General features: G+C 39.2%; 1 protein-coding gene across 3 annotated transcripts; it reads left to right on the plus strand.

Annotated features, from left to right (window-relative positions):
* Positions 1–56: 56 nt before the first annotated feature.
* ARSK (arylsulfatase family member K) lies at positions 57–24,883 on the plus strand. 3 transcript variants are annotated; one of them, XM_065656492.1, is made up of 9 exons: positions 57–316; positions 5,831–5,960; positions 7,539–7,698; positions 13,294–13,576; positions 17,352–17,523; positions 19,019–19,243; positions 21,287–21,511; positions 21,597–21,863; positions 24,789–24,883. In XM_065656492.1, exons 1-9 carry the CDS (start codon positions 203–205, stop codon positions 24,791–24,793), a joined length of 1,581 nt encoding a protein of 526 aa, XP_065512564.1. In that variant the 5' UTR covers positions 57–202; the 3' UTR covers positions 24,794–24,883. The 3 variants fall into 3 exon arrangements, with proteins under 3 accessions (XP_065512564.1, XP_065512563.1, XP_065512566.1); XM_065656491.1 differs by lacking the exon at positions 24,789–24,883 and having other exon boundaries at positions 21,597–23,110; XM_065656494.1 differs by lacking the exon at positions 24,789–24,883 and having other exon boundaries at positions 19,019–19,129; positions 21,597–23,110.
* The last annotated feature ends 390 nt before the right edge of the window (positions 24,884–25,273 follow it).

Here is a 25,273-nt window from a genome sequence, read left to right on the forward strand (position 1 = left end):
CTTCCCGCCCCCGGCCGCCCCGCCCCGCCCCGCCCCGCCCCGCCGGCCGCCATCTTGCTCCGGGCGCTGTGGGAGATGTAGTTCCCGCCTCCCGGGAGCTGTAGTTCTCCGAGGCGAGGATCGGCTGTCGGGGCTGCCGCTTGTCTCTCTCTCTCTCTCTCTCTCTCTTTCCGGGAGAAGGGGGTTTCCCGGCGGCGGGGCGATGCGGGGCGGCGGGCCGCTGGGGCGGGCCGGGCTGGCGCTGTTCTTCATGGCCGCCGCTGCCCCCGCGGAGCAGCCTCGGCCCAGCGTGGTGCTGGTGACCTGCGACTCCTTGGTGAGTGCCCGGGCCGGGGGGTGCCCGGGAGAGCGGGACAGCGGCGGGGGCTGCGGCGGGCGGGGCCCTCAGAGAGTAGAATCGTAGGATCGTTTCGGTTGGAAGAGACCCTCAGGATCATCGAGTCCAACCATAACCTAAATCCACCGCTGAACCATCCTCTGGTTTATTAGCTAACGTTTTGCTTTTGTAACAGCACTTTTGAGTGCCTAAATACTGCGCTAAACTATTAACCTCAATTTTTTAATCTGAAAAAAATAACGCTGCGGAAGTCTCATATACAAATTCATAAGACTGATTTGGAAAATTTGGCTTTTCACGTTTGTTAATCCTGACTGAATTTTGTTTGATATCTTGGTCATCAGTAAGCAACTGTTACTACAAGACTGTTTTGTGGTTTGGGTTTTTTTAAAGAAAAAAAAGGTTACAGTAAGGTAATGTTGGCATCTCCCCATGGATTTTGTCGTTTCCCACAAAACAAAAAGCATTTAGGTGGCATCTTTCGTTATTAGACTGTTCTGAGTACTGTTTCCCAGAGGAGCCTGGAGCTGCAGATCCAGAGTGAGCATCCACCTTGTAGGCACTTGATGGTCGGGCAGTGCTGGTCCTGCCTGCAGCAGTAACCTGGAGCAGGTACATCTACCTTAGAATCACAGAATCGTTTGGGTTGCAAGAGACCCTCAGGATCATCGAGTCCAACGGTGCCCTAACTCTAGCACTAAACCATGTCCCTAAGAACCTCACCTATACGTCTGTTCAACCCCTCCAGGGATGGTGACTCCACCGCTGCCCTGGGCAGCCTGTTCCAATGCCCGACAGCCCTTTGGGGAAGAAATTGTTCCCAAGATCCATCCTCAACCTCCCGTGGTGCAACTTGAGGCTGTTTCCTCTGGTCCTGGCGCTTGTTCCTTGGGAGTAGAGCCCGACCCCCCCTGGCTCCAAGCTCCTTTCAGGCAGTTCAGAGATCAGAAGGTCTCCCCTCAGCTCCTGTTCTCCAGGCTGAACCCCCCAGGTCCCTCAGCCTCTCCCATCACACTTGTGCTCCAGCCCCTCGCCAGCTCCGTTCCCTCCTCTGCACTCTCTCTAGCACCTCAATGTCCTTCATATGATGAGAGGCCCAAAACTGAACACAGGATTCAAGGTTTGGCCAAGTGCCGAATACAGTGGCACAATCACTTCTCTAGTCCTGCTGGTCACACCATTCCTGGTACCAGCCAGGATGCTGGTGGCCTCTCGGCCACCTGGGCACACTCTGGCTCATGTTCAGCCACTGTCACTAACTCCCCCAGGTCCTTTTCCAGCCGCTCTTCCCCGAGCCTGCAGCGTTCATGGGGTTGTTGTGACCCAAGTGCAGGACCAGGCACTTGGCCTTGTTGAACCTCAGACAGTTGGCCTCAGCAGATGTGGCAGCGAGGACTTTCAGCTTTGCCTGGGCTACAACCGCAGGCCTGAGAAAACACGGCTGTTTTTTATTCTCCACCATGTCCACAGGGTGAAGGTCTTGCTTTGAATGGTGAGGGCAGGCCTCTCCTGTCCCTGAGACACTCAAGGTAACTCTTGTTATCTAAACAAAATGCATCATTCTTTCCAGGAGTGTGTTATTATGTTGGTGCAAAGGTAATTGTGGTTTTGGACTGTGAATTTTAAATCATTCTAACTAGGCTCAAACACATCTTTATTAGTCAAAATGGCAACCGTTACAATCAACATATTTTTGCTAATGAGAAATGAGTTTGTTTATTCCTGTAGCTTAAAACTCCGTGCTTTGGTATTCGACAAACTCTTGGAATGTATTTTCTGCATCCTGCTGTTTGTGGAAACGTTTTCTCTGCAAAAAGTTGTTGAGATGCTTGAAGAAGTGACGGTCGGTTGGCAAGAGGTCAGGTGATTGTGGCAAATGAGGCAAAACTTCATAGCCCAATTTGTTCAACTTTTGCAGCATTGGTTGTGCAGTCGGGCATTATCATGGAGGAGAATTGGGCCCTTTCTGTTGACCGATGCCGGCTGCAGGTGTTGCAGTTTTCAGTGCATCTCATCAATTTGCTGAGCAGATTTGTTAGGTGTAATGGTTTCTCCGGGATTCAGAAAGTGGATCAGACCGGCAGCAGAGCACCAAACAGTGACCATGACTTTTTGGGTGCAAGTTTGGCTTTGGGAAGTGCTTTGGAGGTTTTTCTCAGTCCGGCGACTGAGCTGGTCATTGCTGATTGTTGTATAAAATCCACTTTTTGTTGCATGTCACAATCTGATCAAGAAATGGGTTGCTGTTGCTTAGAATAAAAGAAGACGACACTTCGAAACGATTATTTTTTTTTGCTTTTCAGTCAGCTCATGAGGCACCCATGTCTCTAGATAGTGTGAGACACTGCAGGCAAATCTTAGTAAGGCTTCTGTATGTTGTCCTGTAAACAGGAAGATTCTCATGACTGTCTTACAGGGATTAGTGAGGTAACCCTTACAGAAATGAAAGCCAAACCCCAGATGTTTGTGATGTGCTTCACAAAAATGATTAAGAAGAAGGTGCTGCTTCTGAAAGGCATCTATATTGCAATAGGTACTTACGTAGTGCATACAAAGAAGAATATACTGAAGAATCATTGTGTTGCATAGATTTTTTTATGAGATGGATTTGAAGGCAGAAACAGGTTAACCATTTTGATCACATCCTTAGTAGAGAACAGGTGGAGCTGGGTGTAGTTGAAAGTAACAGTTTTTCTGCTGGAAAATTGTTTTCTCCTGCACGCAGTCCCTGTGTTGAACTCTAAATAATGAAGAAAATGACGCTAGTCTCTGAGTCTGGACTTAATATATGAACAATGACTGGGTGGCTAGTGAGGAAATTAAGTGATCATGCTGTAAGGTTAAAATATTTTAAACAATGACAGAATAATTATAATCTTAAAACATTTCAGTAATTTATAAGAATTATTTCCTACTGTGGAGAGCAGTTCGGCTGTGCTTAACCCTCTTTTCTGGATTCTTTCTGAAATGTTGCAAACTCTGATTATATGTGGTATTCTTTGTAAATTTTCATTTGGATGATTAGTGCCTACCATAGAGAATTGTGGGTAATAGAAGCAGTAGTAGCATGGACTCTTTAAGTTCTTAATTTTTTTTTTTTTAGTCCTCTCTCAAATTATTACAGAAAATTAAGCTAGTTAAACTGGAGTGAAAATTCAGAAACACATCTGCTAATATTCAGAAACAGCATAGAATGAAATTGATAGGAAGTCTTACATTGTCTGATCTGTGTCCTTAAATGCAGAAGACAGAAATAAGCTATTCTTTCCATGTAATCTTGGCTAATGGTTCATATAGGAGAATATTATGTTAAATACAATGTTTGTTTTGAACAGTTACTTTCAAATCAAATACACTTTCAAAAAAATGTATTGTTTCATTAAAAACTGTAAAGGCTAGCAGTTCTCAGAACCCTTGCATCCACCTACCTGTTATGTTCTAAGCTAATAGAATTTTCTATTACCCTTTGGAGTTTTTACTGTTACTCAGATGCCTGAGAAGTGTTTTTACCTGTTTCATATGTACCATTATTTAAAGGTGAAATTTCAGAGAAAGCCTTGGTCCTGCATCCCTTGAAACTGTACACATTCTTTATAGTTTGAAGTAGATAATCAAAGGTCTCCATCTGAAGCAGTCATGGAGTTTTTATCAGTTGAATAAAAGTAAGTATTCAGTCTTAAGAGGAAACAACTGCCATGATTCACTGCTGGTCATATCTGTTCATTTTTGGTTCTGATTCAGCAGGAGCAAAGTGGTCATTCAGTTGAATATTTTCTGTTGAAGAGATAAAATCTGATTAAATATTTTATTTCAAGATTCCTCACCTAACAAAATATTACAGTAAAAGCCACAGTGGAATTTTGTACTTAATGTCATGTAATGATGACTGCTGGCAGACACCAAGAACCCATTGTGCCAAATGAGGCTTGCCCGATGTATGGCATGGAAAGCATTTTTTTGTAGGCTGCTGGTGCTGGTAGGCTGTGTGTGATGCAAAGTGGTTACTGCAGGGTTACAAGCAATCACATACCAGCTGTTTTGCTATGACTTCTCGTACAATAACTATTCTCACTTAATAAAAATCATTTAAAGTAACTTGGTAAGATGGTCCATTGCTTATATATAGATTAGAGTTAGGAATTTGCATGGTGGCATTTATTTTGCAGAGGCTGATGTGGTAATTTGTACATGGTCTTTGGAACAAATGAGCTGGTAGCTGGTGAATTTGTGACTCGAGTTTGCTGCACTCTCCTGACTTTCGTGTCTGCCTGCTTACATGCTCTTGTGAACTAAATGCTCTGCAAAACTCAGCTTCTAAGATACTCATGCTTTAAGGTGTTTGTGCTTCTCTCTCAAATCTAGAGGAGCGTTACTCAGGTGCCTGCATCTGAGTAATGACTCTGATTGAAAGATCTGTTAAAACTGTGCAGATCCACTGTCAGCTGTTCCTTCACCAAAGAGCTGACCAGTGAGGCTGGGGCTGAGTTGTGCCATCTTACCAAATCAAGGAAAGACATATAAGACAGTGACCTGAAACAGGATAGTTTACATGAAATCTGGTTTTACATCTTCGTAATTTTGTACAGTAGAAGTACCAATTCAGGATTTTTGTCTTTGTTTAAAGTTATTGGTTAGAAATTCTACCTAAAGAAAGAGGTAACATGAAGGATCAATAAAGTATCAAAAGGGAACTATGCAAATAGAATTTCAGGGGGCAATAGGCTTCCTTCAGCTTGCTGATCTCGTTTCTAGTCGATAGTTTAAAATAAAGTTCACAGAGATGTGGCGTCATTACATCTTTAAAAAGAGGAAAAGGATGAGGGATCAGTTCTGGTTTCACAGAAATATAGAGTCATAGAACCACTCTGGTTGGAAGAGACCCTCAAGATCATCAAGTCATATCATAACCTAACTCGAGCACAACCCCATGTCCCTGAGAACCTCATCTCTCTCTGTTCAATCCCTCCAGGGATGGTGACTCCACCACTGCCCTGGGCAGCCTGTTCCAATGCCCGACAGCCCTTTGGAGAAGAAATTGTTCCCAAGATCCAACCTCAACCTCCCCTGGCACAACTTGAGGCTGTTTCCTCTTGTCCCATCACTTGCTACTTGGGGGAAGAGAGCAACAATGTACCAGTGCACACAACTGCATCAGGACTGACTCCTTTTCAATTCTCACCATACCTATCTCTGTTGAATGTGTCATTGTAGGACCCTCCTTCTGCAAGAACTGGAGCTTAGAATATCTATGGCAGTAGAAAGGAAGTAATTTTACTATCAAGAAGTCCAGTTATCTTTTACATTATACTTTTTCTTAAGTAATCCGTTTTATATTGATTTAGTTAAAACTTCTCTAACACTTTATTTTCCATACCTGAGTAGAATTGGTAACATTTGAGTAGTACAAGTTCAAGGTAACAAATCTAAGAATTAATGCAGACAATAGTTTGGGATAATGCTGTTTACACACTGTTTTTCTGTCTTTGATTGCAGGATGGGCGCTTGACATTTTATCCAGGAAATCAGACTGTGGATTTGCACTTCATAAATTTTATGAAAAGACATGGCACTGTCTTTCTCAATGCCTATACCAATTCTCCAATTTGTTGCCCTTCCCGCGCAGGTAGGATCAAGCAAAACATCAGATAAATACATGTGGTAATGATGGGAAATTTCAAAGCATTGAATTTTGGGGTATTTGTTTTATTTTTCAATAAGACTCTTTTTTTTATTCTAGTTTGTGTTTGAATTTATACAGTATTGTCATATATGATCTGTTTCTCTCTTCTGTTTCTCATGCTTCTTCCTTTTTTTTTTTTTTTTGTTGTTCTTTTTTCCAGCTATGTGTGAGCTCTCAAATCTTTTTGCAGACTTAACTGAAGCTTCAATGTTTTTTAAAAGTCTTCAGGATTTGTAGAGAAATCTTCAGTTTGTCTGCTGCAGTGCTGAAGCTGCATTCAGAACTATTCTCCCTTCCCAATACAAATTAATGAATCTCTTTCCCATTGTCAGGAAAAAGTATTAAATAAAAACAGCTGCATAAATTGGTGGCTGTTAGCACTGCCTTGCAATGACATTTGTTCCAAACATCCTATTAAATACATAATATATCCATAATGTAGTTTTAATGGAATACTTACTTATTTTTCTCTACTTGCTGCAATCATTGTCCTGTGTGCAATTTCACGATTGCAGAATTTTGCAGAATTTGCTGCAAAGTTAGAAGGAGACTATATTCTTGAATCAAACGTTACATCTTGAAACATTTCTCATCTTTTTCATTATTGCAAAGACCCTCCAGAGGTGATGTAAATGAAATTTCATCTATAGCTCAAAGTGAGACCCGCCCTTTACTTGCAAGGAATTGAGGGTGCATCTATTGTGGAGGTGTCGGGGATGATGCTATAAAAGATGGTGGGAAGGGGGACTCTGAGGTGGGAAAGTAGAAGTAATGCTATGGTATGGGGTTGAGGCTGACACAGTGCTTACAGGATATTTCCGTCACTTATAGAACAGCTTAGTTTTGTTTTAGGACTCCTTTTGACTCTAAATTAGTGTTGGGAAGAGTGAACAATTCTCAACAAGCTGCAAAGAAGCACCAGAATTCACTAATAAAAACTTTTCTTATAGTTTCTTGGCAACAGTTCTGTTGGTTTCATTTCTTCTTGGCCTCCTCTTTAATAATCTTGCTTTGTTTCTACAGCTGGTAGTAAAGTAAATGACCTAAAAAGAATATTAAAAAGTATATTAAAATAATATACTCTAATTCCCTCCACAAACATACTTGACTTTAAATTCACATTAAAATCTAACTAAAGTGATGGGAGGTTATGCTCTGGAACACAAGCAAATATATGACTGTTTCATCAGGATCTGTACTACCAGGCTGTTTCTTTCTGCAATCAATAAGAATATTTCCTGATCTACAGAAAAGCTTAATTTAACAATTTCATAGTTCCTGGAAAGATGGCACCTTGTTCTGCTATTCTGGAGATTATTTTAGTAAACATTGCTATTCGTATTAATGATGGAAGTAAAATTTGGAAGAGTAATACTTTGTATTCCCGACTTTGTTGGATGACAATGTGACCTTTTTACCTCTAAAATAATAAGATTGATCTCTTCTCAAGTATGTTCAACTCACATTTAGATAGGAAGTACCGCTTACTTGTTAAAAAAAACTTTTTTTTTTTTCCTCCAGCTATGTGGAGTGGTCTTTTCACTCATTTGACAGAATCTTGGAATAACTTCAAAGGTCTAGATCCAAATTATATCACGTGGATGGATCTCATGGAGAAATATGGCTACCGCACACAGAAGTATGGGAAATTGGACTATACTTCTGGACATCATTCAGTGAGGTAAACAGATGGATTCACTTTCTGTGGAGAGGAGTGAATGAATCATGGAATGGTCTGTCAAGTGGTTTCTGTCTCTGATTGAAATCGTAGTAGCTTTAATTTAAAAGAAACGGTGTTAGGAACCTAGCAGGGGTCTGTCTTGCAACTTTATGCAGAAGCAAGCATATCCCTTGCAGATGCACCTTGGATTTTACCTGTAGCTGGAAGATGAATGTGGTTTTGCCCAGCATGAATGAAGGTTATAATTGATCATTGGTATTGCTCCCTAAATGAAATTCATAAACCATTTTTCTGCCTGGCTTGATTATACTAGAAGTGTAGGAAAAGCATAAACATATTTGATAGTACTCTAATATTAAATCTAGCATCACAAAACTTGAGGGTTTTTTTTATTTTTTATTTTGAAGGCCATGTGTTTTCACATACTTATGCTGTACTTCTATGCTGTAAAGCTTTATTTTTAAAAATGTGACTAGAATTACAGCAATTTGTGAAAAATACTTTTAACACGTAGAGACTTAACTGTGTTATGTGAAAAAACACAATTAACATGAAGTGCCTGGACAGTTGGGACAAAATATATTGTCTTCCTTCTGTGTAGTTTTTATGAAGATGCACTATCTCTCTTATTCATAATGATGTCCATTATTGAAATAATAATAACAACGAGTAGCTTTTTCTTTCATGTTAAACAGGTTAGAGTTACTTAAAATTTCCTCACTTATGTCACACGAGCAATCAGAAGTTGAAAGGTCACATTAGTAGTTAATAGTATGTTGCACTTCCACACTGCTTTTTGTCTACAAAACACTTTATAAATAGTATCCACTTCTGTGTCTGGCCAAAATAATAATTACCTCCCCAGTTTAAGACTATCAAAAAGGATAAGACAGCTTTTTCCCCTTTTTCCGTATTCCTCTTCTACACTGGAAATAAAACATTATTCAAATACAGACTTACAGCAAAATTTTCATGTTTACTTACTTTACCAAACATTGTACATATTTGTGTACTACTGATGCTTCCATCTGGTGTATGTCTGCAGCTCTTCTTAGTAACTTAGCATCTAAATATGGACAGATGGGTGTTCAACTTCTAGTCTTTTGCTTAGACTTTTTTTTCTGAAGACTGCTATTCTGCTTCATTCTTAAAACTCTTTTTTCTTCCCCAGTAAGAAACAATTACTTCTACGACATGCTAGAAAGTAGTAGTATTATGATTTTTTGTGCTTGCTTTTATGAATGTTGGGAAAAATTTCCTCTCTGGCAAGAAACGACTGAACATTAAGATGAATGCTTACAGATGTTTGTATTATTGTAGTGTACAGATGATTTGTTGTGACTGCCTCAGACAGTCATGCTTTTCAGAAGAGCGTAGTCTTAACAGCAGACTCCAAAGTGCCAGTAACAGACCATTCTTTGAGAAAGCAAAGGGTCAGGTTTTCTTCTGTATAGTGAAGCAACACAGAAATGATTTTGTGGGTGCATCACTCATACGCATTTCTAGAATAGATTTTCAGTACATTAAAATTATTCTGAAAAATGAAAAGTATCTGCAGTATTACACAGACCCTTATATTTTTCTTCTGAATCCTTCTTTGTGCAGAGAAAATTCTATATTGTCTAAATAGTATATAATATGCACTCACCCTGCCCTTCACTAAGATAGAAGAAATGTCTTATAACATTTAAACCTGTTTATCTCTAATCTAAAGTCACTCCAGGTTTAAAGAAGAGCAGCTCTAAGTAATTCCAGAAGTTCCTGGCTGTTCATATGATAACTGGAACAAAAAGGTGGCACTGAAAAAAGGTTGGTTGCATATAAATGTCTGGATTCCAGAAGTCTTGCTTTCATTTGCCTGAGCTGAAGACTGTAGGTGGATTCTGGCTTCAATACAAAGGCCATCACATGGGGAGTGCAAAGCTCAACAGATAGTCCCGAGTTCTCAAATTAATTTAATTGTGTCGGAATTAATGCAAAAAAAAAAAAAAGCCCCTTTAATGTGAGACCATATTTAAGAGGAACATAATTTTTATGTTGCTTAAGTTTCTAAGTTAGTAAACTCTGCCAACTCACAACCTCATACTCACTAATACTAAGATCACTGTTCAAGTAGTCTGAACAGGATTTCTGGCATGTGTCAGCGCAAGGATTTAACCTGATGAGGTCTTTTTTCCTGTTGACTGGCAATGGTGAAATGGCTTTTTGCACAGGTGTTTTACACTCTTGGAAGTGAAAGTTGCTATGGTGTGATATTTTGCCTTGCAATTTTGCTTACTTCAGTCTTCAGGAACACTAGGCAAATAGCCTTTCTGTTTCCTTGTTGTAGCTATGTTATTGTAGTCTGGTTTTCTGTTGGAATAACAGGAGAGGAATGGCACACGGAGTACACAATGACCTGGTTGCCATCCTGTTTTCAGGATATTGCTGGCAAGTCATCTGTACAGTCATCCTAACACTGACAGCCCCTTCTTCAGGACTGACCTGTTTTGCCAGTGTCATTCATGTTCTTGGCTATTGATGCACACCATTGCTTTAGCTTTGCTCTCGTACATACTTTGTCTGGTACTCTGACATTTGAATGGTTCTGTTGATACCATTCTAAATACCTTTGTTATTAATCTCCACAGATGAGAAATAAATTAAGACAATTCAGAGGTATGGAAACTGTAGCAGCACCAGTATCAGTGGAGTTACAGTTGTGTGCTGTGATTTTTCTCATTCTGCCATGTATAGATTCATCTACTTCAGTAATAGGGTTTGAGTCTCACAAACAGAAATTATGATGTAACCATATATCACATCATATATGCATAGCTCTTCATCCCGTAAGGCTGAATTCTTGGGCACTTCAAAGATAACAGAAAAATACTGTGAAGTCTGCAGTGTTGCAGATTTTCATTATCTTCGTCCTAGGCCTTTATCCTACATTTTCACCTGGTGCAAATTTTTGAAACTTTTTTTCTAACTTTCCTTTCAGTGAGAGTTTGAGATCTGTACTTAACAAGATTAGGGCCTTATTGTTATATTTGAATAAGTGCAGCTAGGGGTTGAGAATAAACGAAAATAAACACACAGGCTTTCTATGCCTACACAAGAGGAACTGGAAAATGGTGGTTTACACAGTTTTTAACTAAAAAAATGAAAACTGTGAATACAATTCCTTGGTTAGAGAAAAATGTACATCTCATTCCTAGCATGGCATCTGTGTAGACATCTGAGAACCGCAAGTATCCAATTAAGTAACCTACAGATAGTATAGAAGAGTTATAACAAACATTACTGTTCATTGTGGGGATAATTAAAATGTCCTGCTGTTTTAATTTCATGTGAGAAATGGGACTAACAAAGGGATAAAGAACAGTTCAGCTAGCACAAGATTCAGTGGGCAGTCTTGTCTCTTTAGAAACTTTTCTTAAGCACATATGTTGTTTCTTTAAACAACAAAACCACCACTGCTCCCTGATCCCATATTTACCTAGTAAAAAAGAATTGTTAACTTTCGTGCTGCAATATTTAAGTTGTGTGACGTAAATTGATTCTGCTTTGTCCTAAACTATTGCAAATAATGCATTGCTAACCCAAATCATTTCTGTAACTACAGAAGTTTACATATCTTAAAAATACAAATACACAGTGAAACATACTAAGTAGCCATTTGAATGAGACTTACTCATAAGATAATTATTCCTAGCTGTGAATTAATGAGATTTGAGGAAGAGGCCTTCTAGGAAGTGGGTACAAAGAAATATACACTAACATAGAGCTGAATCTTCATCCTTTGGGCTGTTGAATACATGAAGCTTCTGCTTCCTGTCAAAAAGACTCCGTGTCCTTTCAAATGCTGGTGGCCATCTTCACTTAAATTTAAAAACAGGTGCAGTTACTGACTGTGAGGTAATTACTTTCACTTAGGTTAATAATGATGGTAGTTCATTAAGGTTTATCTACAATTTTGCATTGTTGTATTCCCATCCGTTATTTATTGGCTTTTTTTCCATTGTGTGTTTTTTACAATCGCTGGAGTACTATCTCCTAGCAAAGGAGATATGATCCCCCTTCATTCCCATTGAAAGTGATAAAAATTGGAATTAATGTCTGAAGCTTTTAAATAATTATCTGTCAAGTCCTTGCTCTTTCGCTTTAAATTGAAGGATTGAAATTAGTATTGCTCCCTTTTTCAACTCTCTACCTGGCTTTTTGAAAATTCTTATTTTGGCTTATCTTTTTCTCCTCTTCTGCCTGAGAATCAGTTTTCCTCTTAGGTGTGTCAAAACATCTCCTTTTTTGCTCCAGAATGTGGAAAGGGTCTGAAGTGGGAATTTTTTGTTACTTCCTTTGAGATTTGAGGGTTTTGGTTTTTAACTTGATCCTAACCTGAATCTGATTTTATAGTCAGGCAGGTTTATGGCCTACATAGTAAATTTTTCTGCATAAGTCAGCATTATGACATCAGATGCAATTTGACGCAGAGCCACACATACACCCCCGTTTAGGATCATTTCGGTTTAATGTTTATGAAATGTGATTTCTTTATAGACTAGCTAGCTACCTTAATTTGTTCCAAGTAATTTGTTTAACTCTGTTTACCTTGAAAGTGTGATCCTAAACAAGGAGTTAAAACCATTTTTAAAATTGTTGTTACGGGTAATTCTGAATAGTCTAGAGGTTAAAAGTGCACTGGTAAAATTCCTGTGGGACAAAACTGGTTAGATGCTTTTCAAACAATGAAAATACATGATCAAACCTTGAGCAGTTACATATTTTCTTTTATCATTTTTTTGGTGATGTTTAAATGGCCTTGAACAAAATTGATTAGTCAAGGTCTTAAATGGGCTGTTTCCTCCCAACCTTTGTTTATGGAAGTTGTGGTGTTATTCACTCTGGCAAAGAAACAAGGACATCTGCAGCTCAAATTTTTTTCTGTGTTTTAGGGAGGCAACAATTGTCATTATATTAGAAAATCAGTTCCAATAATATTTTCTCATTAAGGTGTTGTCTATTTTTTCCCTTTCTTACTTTCTCTATGCCTTTCTCCTCTGGTATTCCCTTTTCTCGATAGCATTTATGAACTACATCAAAACCTATTGTACAAGATAAATGATTCTTACAGTTTTTTGTTGTGATAGTGTTTAAAAATGCTGTAATATGACAATTCAAAACCAGAGTGTTGCTCCTAAAGGCAGCCTCTCCAGGCAAGTTATTTCCCACAGCAGTTTTTCAAATTACAAAAATCTAAGACCCACTTAACCAGATAAATAGTATGTGAATCCGTACCAGAATGAGGAGTATGGTCAATAAGAAGGAGATGGTATTTCTAAATACTGCTTTTCAGATGTGAGAAGAACCATTCTGACATGAAGTTATAATAAATAAGAAGGAAGATTCAGAAGAAGAAAAAAATGTTTAAAGCTTTGAATATAAGATTAGATGCACAATAGCTATTGATCAATTGAATAACAATACTCCTTTATGTAGCGATTACAAATAGATTGCAGCTACAGATATAGGGGAGGTTCTTCTGGAATTCTTGACTCTTTTTACTTGGAAGAAAACATTTTCCACTGAGTATGTGTCTTGTCTATATATTTTCAGTAACCGTGTGGAAGCCTGGACTCGGGATGTTGACTTTCTACTCCGACAAGAAGGGAGACCCATGGTAAATCTTACTGGTGACAGGAAGCATGTGAGAGTGATGGAAGCAGATTGGCGGAATACCGATAAAGCAGTACATTGGATAAAGGAGGAAGCTATTAACCTTACTCAACCGTTTGTTCTTTACTTGGGACTAAATTTACCACACCCATATCCATCACCCTACATGGGAGAAAATTTTGGATCTTCTACTTTTTTAACATCTCCCTATTGGCTTGAAAAGGTATGTGAGGATGAAATTTAAATATAAATTTATTTATAACTATACTTTTTATGAACAGTATTTTATTCTCATGTGATTTTTGAAATCAGACACAGTTTTGATATTTCAGTACACACTAAGAAAGTACTTGAATAAGATGTTAGATACCTGGACTTGTGCAAGGCAGTTGACACTGTCTACACAACACCCTTGCCTCTAAATTGGAGAGACATGGATTTGATGGATGGACCGCTCAGTAAATAAGCAATTGGCTGGATGGTCGGACTTAAAGTGTTGTGGTCAATGGCTCGATGTCCAAGTGGAGACCAGTGACACGTGGTGTTCCTCAGCAGTCGGTATTGGGGCCAGTGCTGTTTCAGATCTTTGTCAGCGATACGGACAGTGGGTTCGAGTGCACCCTCAGCATGTTTGGTGAGGACACTGAGCCCAGTGGTGTGGTTGGCGCACTGGAGGGAAGGGATCCATCCAGAGGGACCTGTACAGGCTGCAGAGGTGGGACCCTGCCAGCCTGCTGAGGTTCAACAAGGCCAAGTGCAAGGTCCTGCACCTGCTGGGGGCAACCCCTGATATCAGTCCAGGCTGGGATGCAGGGATGGAGAGCAGCCCACAGGACAAGGACTTGGGGGTGTTGGTTGATGAGAAGCTCAACATGACCCAACAATGTGCACTCGCAGCCCAGAAGTCAATGGTGCCCCGGGGTGCATCACAAGAAGCATTACCTGCAGGTGGAGGGAGGTGATTCTCCCCCTCTACTCCTCTCTGGTGAGAACCCCCTGCAGTACTGGTCCAGCTCTGGGGACCCCAACATAAGAATGACATGGACCTGTTGGAGCAAGTCCAGAGGAGGCCACAAAGGTGATCTGAGACTCTGCTGGGAGGACAAGCTGAGAGAGTTGGGGTATTCAGCTGGAGAAGAGAAGGCTCTGGGGAGACCTTACAGCAGCATTTGGTACCCACAAAAAAGCTGGAGAGAGACTTTTTACAAGGGCAGGTAGTGACAGAACAAGGGGTGATGGCTTTAAACTGCTGAGGGGGGAGATTTAGATTAGACAGAGGCAGAACTTGTTTGTGCTGAGGGTGCTGAGAGCCTGGCCCAGGTTGCCCAGAGAGGTGGTAGATGCCCCATCCCTGGAGACATCCCAGGCCAGGCTGGATGGGGCTCTGAGTAACCTGAGCTGGTGAAGATGTCCCTGCTCATGGCAGGGGCTTGGAACTAGGTGGTCTTGAAGGTCCCTTCCAAACCGAACCATTCTAGGATTCTATGATTCTATAATTTCTTATTTAAGGCAAAGCAAATAGAAGTGAAGAATTTATCTCGGTTGTAGCAAAGTGGTTGTTAGCAGTAGCCACCGAATCAATAAAGAAATTTGGCATTCAATGACTAGAAACACATTAAACAAAGAATGAAATTGTTGCCTTACTTAGGTGTATTTTTTTTCAGTAATGGTCTGAAGTTCATGGTTTATAACATTCTGTATTGTGCTTGTTATAAATGACACTATATGTAATCATTCTGAGTTTTATAGTGAGAGATTGACTTTCCTGTATGAAGCTAGAACGTGAATTAGCAAGACACAGCAGAAGTCTGTCTTTTCTATTAACTTCTTTCCATGCTACTGTTGCTTTTCAATATTTTACAGTGCAGAAAATTTCCATTATGTTCATATGTGGAACAGCACTCCATGCCAAAGAAGTAATTTTTTTTTGTCTTTTGTGGTCTCCAGGTGCCTTTATCTGTCTTAAAAAATATAAATGGGTTACAACAGCTTTCACTACATAAAGGCATTAAGATTCTCTGCAGCTGAAGAACTGAGAAGTAGGTTTGAATAGACTTTATGTTTACTTCAAAAAAACCCATATTGGGGAATTCCAAAGTCTCTATCTAGGTGAAACAAAAATACAAAAACCTAGAAAAAACAATATACAAACGAAGGTTGAGAGATGTGAGTTTCTTTGTAATTGTGAGGGCTGTGGGTTCTTCTCGGAATGATGAGTAGTTTGGGGAGAGGAAGAGCATGAGGAAAAAACTCTTCATTTCCAAGATGCAAGATCTAGCTTGGATATTAAGGAAAACTTCCTAGGTTCTAATTGCTAGGTTAGACATGTCTTGGGAAGTGGGAGTACCTGTTTTCAAGTCACAGATGGAGTTATAACATCTCCGACAGATATTTTGTCATCCTTAATCCAGTTAGAGTACTTAAACTCCATAGTTTGCTGAGATCTTTTCCAACACTGCATATACATACTCAGTTTTGTGAACCACATGTTACCTGGACTTGTGCAGGTATACCATTGTGCAATATACCATTTATTGACTATTGGCTAATTCTTCCGGAATGTGTCTGTTTTGGCCATGAAAGAAGCAGTCTTTGAAAATGTTAGAGATCAGTCTCATGAAGAAGTTTGATTGCACAGATGAAGAACTTGAATTAAATATGTTTACTAGGGATCTAACACAGAATGGAGTATTTACATGGTCTGTTTATGAAACCCTGTGTTGCTAAGCAGATGGTCCCCTGTATTTTGCACAAGCTGACAGTTTCAGGGCATGTGACTTCTTTCCTATCTATGAATTACAACAGACAGACAAAGGGATTATGACTGTGAATCCTTAAAAGTAGGTTGTAGTCCTATAGAAAAGCGTTCAGTCTTCTGACAACTCGTGAATGCAGAGGGACACTTTTTGCTCCCATTGTATCTTGAGCAACTAATAAATACCACTTTAGGGGTTTAAAATGTGACTTTATGTAGCCAAGGACCTTCAGCAATAGGAAGCTGACTGAAGCAGTTGTCCGCTATTATTTTATCTTCTTGCAGCCTATTTTCCATAGAGCTTAGGGAGACTTAAGTTTGCCATGTCTGACTATTACAAAGGCAGGTTTTCAGAGGTAAAAGAGAGCAACAGGTGTGGTTTTATTTAGTAAGCTTAAGTTTTCCATACTGAGATTACATCATCTCTGCTTCGTGGTAATTTGTGGTTTAAGTCTGCAATGTAGAAGTAGTTAACTCTATTAAATGCAACACGCACTTAAGGCAATACTTACAAGTGTGACTGCCTAGGCTAAATGTGTATGTCAAACTTTGAGGCTCTAAAGCTGGTACTGCATCACACAATATCTGTGAGCATGCCTAGTCTGAATATAAAAATCCAGCATTATTTGTAATTGATTCGCTCCTACTTTTTAGTTTGAAACTGATCTTAACACTTCTTTATAACTAAATGGATTGACATCTCTAGAAAAAAAACTGAGAAGTATTAGTAAATTGGACTAATGTAGTTAATTCTTCTTATCAAGATGTCAAGATTTGTCATCCACTGTCCTGGAGACATTAGCAGACTAAGTAAATTTCTGTGTTGTTCTGTAGGCTCACATAACTCCCAGTCTTTTTGATATATATGGTTTTTAGTTATCCTGTAGTTAATGAGACACTGTGCCAATACTTCTGTACTTAATCTAGAGTACAGTTCTAGAAGCTCATTCTGCGGTATCTCTCTTAAAAAAAGATATCAGCTGGTAAAGCACATTTTTCGGGCTCCTAGCCTGAGTTTCTAGGTGATTTTTACAGTTGTCTTTTAAAATTACTTGATACCTGTGGAAGCAGAGGAAAAGTATGGAGGAGGCAGCAGCACTATGTAACAGATAAGCAGCTGGCATTCCCTGGACCACAAATGGAGAACTGTGAATTTATGCTAAAAAGTGTTATATTAAATCTGTTTTTTAAAAATCTGTCTAATTCAGTTGCTAAAGTAATGTTAATTTCCTCTTATTTTTAGGTTGCTTATGAAGCAATTAAAATTCCCAAGTGGTCTTCTCTTTCAGAGATGCATCCAGTAGACTATTACTCATCATACACCAAGAATTGCACAGGAGAGTTTACAAAGCAAGAAGTGAGAAATATTAGAGCATTTTATTATGCTATGTGTGCAGAGACAGACGCCATGCTAGGTAGGTGGTGTTTCATTATACAGTCAGTTTTCTTGTTGATTTTTTTTTTTTTAGAAAATGCTGATAGCACTGGTCTTCTGGAGGGGAAAAGAAAAAAAAAAAAAAAGAAAGAAAGAAAAAAAACCCAACCAACCAAACAAAAAAACCCAAACAACCACAACAACACAATCACTGTTCACATCTGGGAGTAAGTCACATGGTTCTTGCTTAATGAATCTATATGATAAATAACTGGATAGCTTTTAAGGCTATTACAAAATTAATTCAGAACACTCTGAAAGGTAATCACAACCACCAGTCAGAGACCATGTAAAAGCCCAGTGACTGCAGCAAAACATTGCTTGATCCATGTACAAGAGGAACTAAATACCCTTTGATTAAGTGCTAACTGAAACAATGGAAACAATTGTGAATGGGACTGATGGGCAAAGCAAAGCTGGAAGGGAAGATAAATTTTAGGGCTTAAGCAGTTTCCTTAGAGATTGATTTCAAATGCATAGAATGGATGACAGCTGTTACACATAGACTAAACAGTAAGGTTACTTTTGAAGTCTCGCTTAGCAAGATGTTACTTAAAGTTAAGAAAAAAAAAATATTAACTAGGTATTCAGAATTCTTCCTAGTTTGCAGTAATGTCTACACACATAAAAATTATAATGCAAATTGGTCTTCATTTACAGTAATTTTTCTTAATTTGAAAAGTGACCCTGAAAGAGCAAGAATTTGCATCTTGCATTCTAATATGAAATCCATGAATAAATAACCTAATCTTTTTAGCAATGTTAGAATTATATAGTAATTTAAAAGGCACAGAATTGCTCTTCCATATTTTTTAAATAAGAGATCAACGGGAACCTTACAGTTTTGGGGAATGAAGGTGCTGCAAAGTATCTGCACTGGCGTTTAATTTGGTAACATATTTTAAGTTTTGACTAGTCTAAGCAAAAATCATCTTAGTGTTTTAACATTAAAGATGTGTAAGTGCTTTGCTTAATTACTGACTTCATTGATCTTGGCTCTGTCTTCATTGCACGGAAATATGTGCAAGGGGCTCCTGTGGGGATGTAGGCATAGGAAGGAGAAACTTCCATAAATATGTGTAAGGTGGACACTGTCAAGAGCTCTTGACCCTAAATGTAGTTTCAGGGCTTCTGCTGACCTGTTCTACTGCTGTTGAGATAAGTATTATTAGTTATGCTAGAAATTAAACAAAATGACAATAGAAAAGATGCAACTTGTCCTGTGGTGTGTCCTTGTCTCTGGAAATTTTTATGGTAGTTGTTCAGTGCCCTCCACGCTTCACTGGGAGCCACACGTGCAACTCACCGCTGACTGCATGTTACTCTGGGCTGAGTGCTTTGGGCTCTGCCTTCTGTGGCAGAGAGATGAGTTTCCAGCCCTCCAGCTAGGATTTATTTGTGTCTGTGTGCTGCTTTGCAGAGGTTGGAAGGAATATTTTGAAAATATCCTTTTCAATGTCATCTTCTTGTTGCAGGTGAGATAATTTCAGCTCTGAGAGATACTGGCCTTCTGAAAAAAACAATTGTTATATTCACTGCAGACCATGGGGAACTTGCTATGGAACACCGGCAGTTCTATAAAATGAGTATGTACGAAGGAAGTTCCCATGTTCCTCTTTTAATTATGGGGCCAGGTGTAGAAAAACAGCAGCAAGTACCAAATGTTGTATCTCTTGTGGATATATACCCCACTATGCTTGGTGAGTTAAGTCATTTCAAATGAATTATTTTTTTTTCCAGTTACTTTTATTATTATGCATTTATAATATAATCAGAATTACGTCTCAACTTTGTGAGGCAATGTAGTAACACAACAGGACAGTTTATCTGTGGAACATACATACAGAATTAATATAAAATGCAAAAAAGTGGCTGTACAAATTAAATAAAGGAGCTGTTGATGTTCCTAATTACTGTGATCAACACAATTACAGTGAATGATTATATATGGGATTATTTTTTTAAAAAAATTGATAAAACCCAATCAGATGCTTTTTAGATATGAATAAGCCTTGCTGGCCTTCATACCTAACAGTTTACTACAGAAATTACAGTGTAAATGCATCCAGAGATGAGGTTAAACCTTAAAGGAATGGCAGCTTCATTAGCTTGTCAAAGGAATGTCCTTTCTGAAGAGTCACATGGAAGAATCATGATGGAAATCACTTTCAAGAGTGAATTTTTGAACAGTTGCCTGTGATAAATCATGCAAGAACTGAATCTCATTGGAACTAAACATTAGGTGAAGTCACTTTATCTGGGATCTTTTAGGCTACTGATCAGACAAATGTCCTTTTGAAGGCAGTCTGCAAAGCTCGCTCTTTAAGAACTGTTACAAGTAGACTGCAATCACCTGAGAGGACATGGTGCAGTTGATAAAACGGTACTAGAAGCAGTAAAAGCCAGTGAAAAATCATTTTGCATCTTGTTTTAAGTTGATTTTCTAAAAACAGAACAAAAGGTATCTGCCTGTCTCTTCTCAAAACTTCTGAAGCAGTTAACCAGTTGAAAAGAAGATGTAAGCTGTGTAGCTCTCCCTTCCAAATTCCAGTATCAAATATTTTTTATATATGAAGTAATCTGTATTAGATATGGTCCTTACATAAATTGTGGTATCATACGTAAAGAGTTACAAATCCCTTTTTTTCTTCTTTGTGCCTTGCTCAAGTTTTTAGCCCACACACTGGAAGCTACTGGGTTTACATGTAACAGGTTTTCCTAATCAAATGCTGGGCTTTTTGTTTACTAGAGGAGGAGCTATGGATTGATAACAGGTATATATTAAGGTGCTGTAGAAGCAGAGGCGAAAAAGGAAGGTACATGCTGATGATGGAAAAAGTCACCTGTGGGCAATCTATAGGCACTGAGTGTCACCACTCAGCATAGAATAGAAGATAAAATACTACCACAGTGCTCTATGAAATGGAAAGTGTTGAGTTCGGGATGTAACATCCTTGGGATTCTCAACTATGTTTTTCAGAATGTCTCTGAGGTATCTTAGTAGTCTCTTAATGTTGACCTGATCTTTGGGAGCTAGAGACACTTGTCATCTAATGATACTGAGGAGTTTATTCAATCTATGGCATCTTCTGGTGGCCACCTAGTAGGCTGTGGAGTCAGCCAGTGTTCTGCATATGTGCACTGTGTTGATACCACCTCTGATACCATCTGTCTCCAGCCCTACCAGAGAAACAAGTGGCTCTGTTCCCCGGTTTCCCCACCAGTTATAGGGGATAATGACCGTAATGACCACCTTTCATGAAGTGTTTTGTAATTCACTGATGAAGAATGCTAGACAGGAGCTTAGCATTGTTATTATCAAAGAAATGAATGTTTAGGCCATGTTGAATATGGAGCTTTTAGAGTCCTTTCATGCTGTGACAATCTCTTTCTCCTGCCTGATGTGGTGAGAGCAGAAGGGAAGGGTACAAAAACCATGATTACAAAAAAACACCACCTATCACTGGAGGCTATCACAAATGGTTTTAGCAAACATCTATTAAAGATTGACCAAGACATAGCTGATCCTACTTTTGATCAACATGGTGGGCAGCTGTCCTTGGAAAGTTCCTTAAGGTTTTTTCTTATAATTTGTGGGTTTTGTGTTCTACAAGGAGAATATTTAGGAATGCATGTTTTAGTACTGGAATGGAATTTAAGTTCAGACACCTGTAGCATTATATTAGGCTTTTTTTAATCATGATGACTGCAGTAGCATTTTGACTTTGTATCCCTTTGCTTAGATATAGCAAGAATCCCTGTCCCGCAGAATCTCAGTGGATATTCTCTCATACCATTGCTACGTGGAAAGGCTGAAAACGAAGTGTCACCCAGAGGTCCTCGGCCCTCGTGGGTGTTGAGCGAGTTCCACGGATGCAATGTGAATTCTTCCACATACATGCTTCGAACTGGCAAGTGGAAATATATCACGTACTCAGATGGGCGTTCAGTGCTTCCACAACTGTTTGGTACGTCACAACTTTTATGTCCTAATTGACTGATTAGTTTACTTAAATGCAACTTGGCTTTTAACTGACTTTTTGTTTGTTCCAGACCTTTCTGCTGATCCAGATGAGCTAACAAATGTTGCCATAAAATTCCCAGTAATTGTACGTTCCTTGGACAGAAAGCTCCGCTCTATAGTAAATTACCCAAAGGTTTCTTCTTCTGTTCAGGAGTACAACAAAAGACAGTTTATCGGTTGGAAACAAAGTTTGGGTCAGAATTACTCAAATGTTATTGCCAACCTTAGGTGGCATCAAGACTGGTTAAAGGAACCAAAAAAATATGAGAATGCAATTGACAAGTGGCTTAGTCGAAGTAAGTAAATAAAAATAACCTAGATTTTATATGACTGAGGTATGAAAACATTCTGCATTTGTAATGTTTTGCTGTATTCAAGTATTAGAATTATTGTCATGTATAAACTATTGAAAGCAAAGATGCCCAAACAATTACTGCTTTGTGTTAGAAAGCCAAAAGCATTATATGTAACAAGCCAGCACAACAAATCTAGGTTTTCACATGTTATAATTCTTTAATACTTACATATACATAGGAAGGAAAGCACATAAGTCCTAATTGTGTATACAGAATACTTAGCTGGTTGCAAATATGCAGAGTATTAAGCATTATAACTCAACAGGAATTTTCATTTCTAAGGACACACTAAAGCAAGGATTATAAAATTTAGTGTAGTGAGATACCAGTCATCAGTGGAATGTGCTGGAGCCCATTTGCTATCAGACAGATTTTAAATCCACAATGCATACACATTCATCCACCTTAGAGAAGCTATAGAGATTAAAATAAAATAAAAAGGTTAACTAGTATCAGTCTGAATGGAATGTAGATGCAGTTGGTTCAAGTACTATGTCAGCATTCCTGTTTTATACATGATTGATTCTTCATCTTTCAAGCTCTGCCTTCTAATGTCTTGCTTTTGGATCTGATGCTGTTTAAAATTTCATGATATGTATAGGCTACTAATTGAATATGTGCAAGTGAAGGGAAGTCTGGTCTCTGGTCACTGTTGGAAATCAAAAGCAGACAAACAAAAACAACAAAACCCCTCTGGTCATACGTGTGAGCAGAGCAGTCCTCTGAAAAGTGGTATTGTGATTTGCAGAGGGTAAAATGAAAACCGCTTGAATAAATCTCCATTATGTAGTCAGATTTTGAAGGGAAATGTTTTAATGTGCATCAAGGAGTGGAGAACTGGAACCTGAAACGTACACAGGGGACATGCAATTGGAGCTTGCAGGGAAAGTTAACATAAAAATACTATCTGACATTTTTTGCAGGGGTGTGACAGCAAAACAAAGCAGTTTTGGAAGAAGGTAAGATTTAGCTAGTAACTCTTCTGCTTTAGGGAAAACGTAATTGTAGCAGCAGTTATGTGTGCTTATTCTTGATCACAGTTGTTGCTGCTATAGTAGCAGTTCAGCATACCTAAATGCTTTCTGGAATCTGTAATGAAAGTAGCAGTAAGCTAGTAAAAGTAAACATGAAAAATACATGTATTTTCTGATGATCACATGCATTTCATAAACAACTTACCACACATACATCCGTACGTCTGCTCTGGTGCTTCTTTTTGTATCTGGTCTTCTTAAAATGCCTATTTAAAAAGAAAAGATTGGATGTTAAAAGCAAAACTTTGACTTCTGTGAGTTATTTATTATTTGGGTGTGAACTTTTTTTTGGAAGAGCTAGAGAGAGAGGGCAAAAGCCCTCTAATGCCTTCCTTCCTCTGTCTGCAGGAAACAATCTTCCTGTGTTGATGCAGAACCAAGCCAAATTAAGTCCAAACCAGATATATTTAGTAATTTGAGTGCAGGAGTAGGCACTTGTTTCTCATGAAACATGACAAAAATGCGCCCTGGGAGAGCTATCAGCAGTTCTGAGGATAGGCTAAAATTCAAAGTAGTCTTGATTAGCTGGAAAAATTATCTGAAATTAACCTGACAAAATTAATCATGGATTAGTTAAAGGTCAAAATAAAAAGGGGAAAAACAGTGAACAAAAATTCTCAAGGCTGCAGTTTTGCAGGAAAAAAAAAAAGTCCTGCACGCCTGGCAAAAACAGAAGCAGAGTATGAACCAGCAGTGTTATGTGGTGACGGAGGAAACAAGTGACGTTCCAGGTTGATTAAAGGAGTGTAGTATGTAAGACACAAGGGGAAATTATTTTATTCTTAGCACTAGTGAATCCTCATGGTATTGTCTCCACTTTGTGGCTTTTGTGTTTCAAGAAAGACATAGAAGAGAGGATTCAGAGGAAAATAATATAAGTAATGGACTTGTAGATCATATTAGGTTTATTTCAGCTGTCAGAGAAAACTTTTCAAGTCCTTAACTATGAGCACAGCAAACACTGCCACTGAGAGCAGACAAAGAAATGTCTTTGTTTTTCAGGTAGAGCTGTTCTGATGAGCTATTTGGAGAGAAAAAAAGGAATTGTAAATGGTTAAACTTTAAAACAGCCCATCAAGAGAAGCTATCTAAACTCTGTCACTGGAATTTATTAAAAATAAATTGAGAATATTTGTCAGGGATGGTCAAGGTATGTGTGATCCTGCACAGGATCAGGGATCTGAACCCCAGGATGCTGTTTGCAGCCCTGTTCTGCACATGGGGTGGGGATTTAGGCTCCTCCACTATTTATTTCTCACTAAACAAAATTCAGCCCCATTTACACAGCGCAGTTTCAGGTTTACACAGCGCAGTTTCAGGTTTACCCACCTTGATAATCCTGTGTAACCTCATCTGGGTGTTCCTGCTCCAGCCAGGGGATTGGACTGGATGATCTTTTGAGGTCCTTTCCAATCCCTAACATTCTGTGATTCTGTGGTAATCACCCCTTATCAGTAGCAGTAATTATGAGCAGACATGAATTATTGCAATGAGATTCTGCTAGAACACCACAAGGTCACTGTTTCCAGAGTGATGGTGTCTTCTGAGAACAGTCACCTTAAGCCAGGCTTCCTCAGAGGAAGCTCATTGAGATTGAGATGCTGCAGCTGCTGTCAGACAGCACCTGGTACCTTCACGGGTAACCCCGGTACAACAAGAGCACCCATCAGGAGACAGTTTTGATACAAGATGTGATACACAGCATATATTCATAGAAAAAAAAGTGTAGAGAAGAGATTATCGGATAGGTTAGTGAGAGCCAGATAGAGAGCACGGATGTAACTAGCTTCAGGTCCTGTGTCACTGAATTAGTGCTGATTTTTTTATACAGAATAAGCAAGAAAAAGCCCTGCTGGAGAGCCAGTGAGACCCTGCACAAGCATGAGCCCTGTGCCGAGCTGACCTTCCTCGTTCCCCACGTGAGCAGCATTAGTGAGAGCCCAAACGCATGCACGCCGCTGCAGAATGTAAGAACCAAAAAGCCCCACTTGGCAGCTTCCCCTGAAAACAGATGTTGCCATCAGAAATGCTGCGTGGCCACTGAAACCCGCAGAGCCGGCTGTGCTGTTCCCCACGCACAGGAACTACAGACGGGTCTTTGGTGGAGAAACAGCTTCACGCAGCCACAGCTTGGGCACATTTTGGGTTGTGTTCAGCGTCTCGGGCTCCACCAGGCATCGGCAGGTCCCTCCTGGGTCTGGTGAGAGCACCTAACACGGCTCTGGTTTATCAATTATTTTCATACATGTGAGCTATCATCAACATATTGAGGGTATTGATAGCACATATGCTACCAGCTGTAAACACTGCACATCA

This window comes from Caloenas nicobarica, chromosome Z (assembly GCF_036013445.1).
Source record: "Caloenas nicobarica isolate bCalNic1 chromosome Z, bCalNic1.hap1, whole genome shotgun sequence".
NCBI classification, from domain to species: Eukaryota; Metazoa; Chordata; class Aves; order Columbiformes; family Columbidae; genus Caloenas; species Caloenas nicobarica.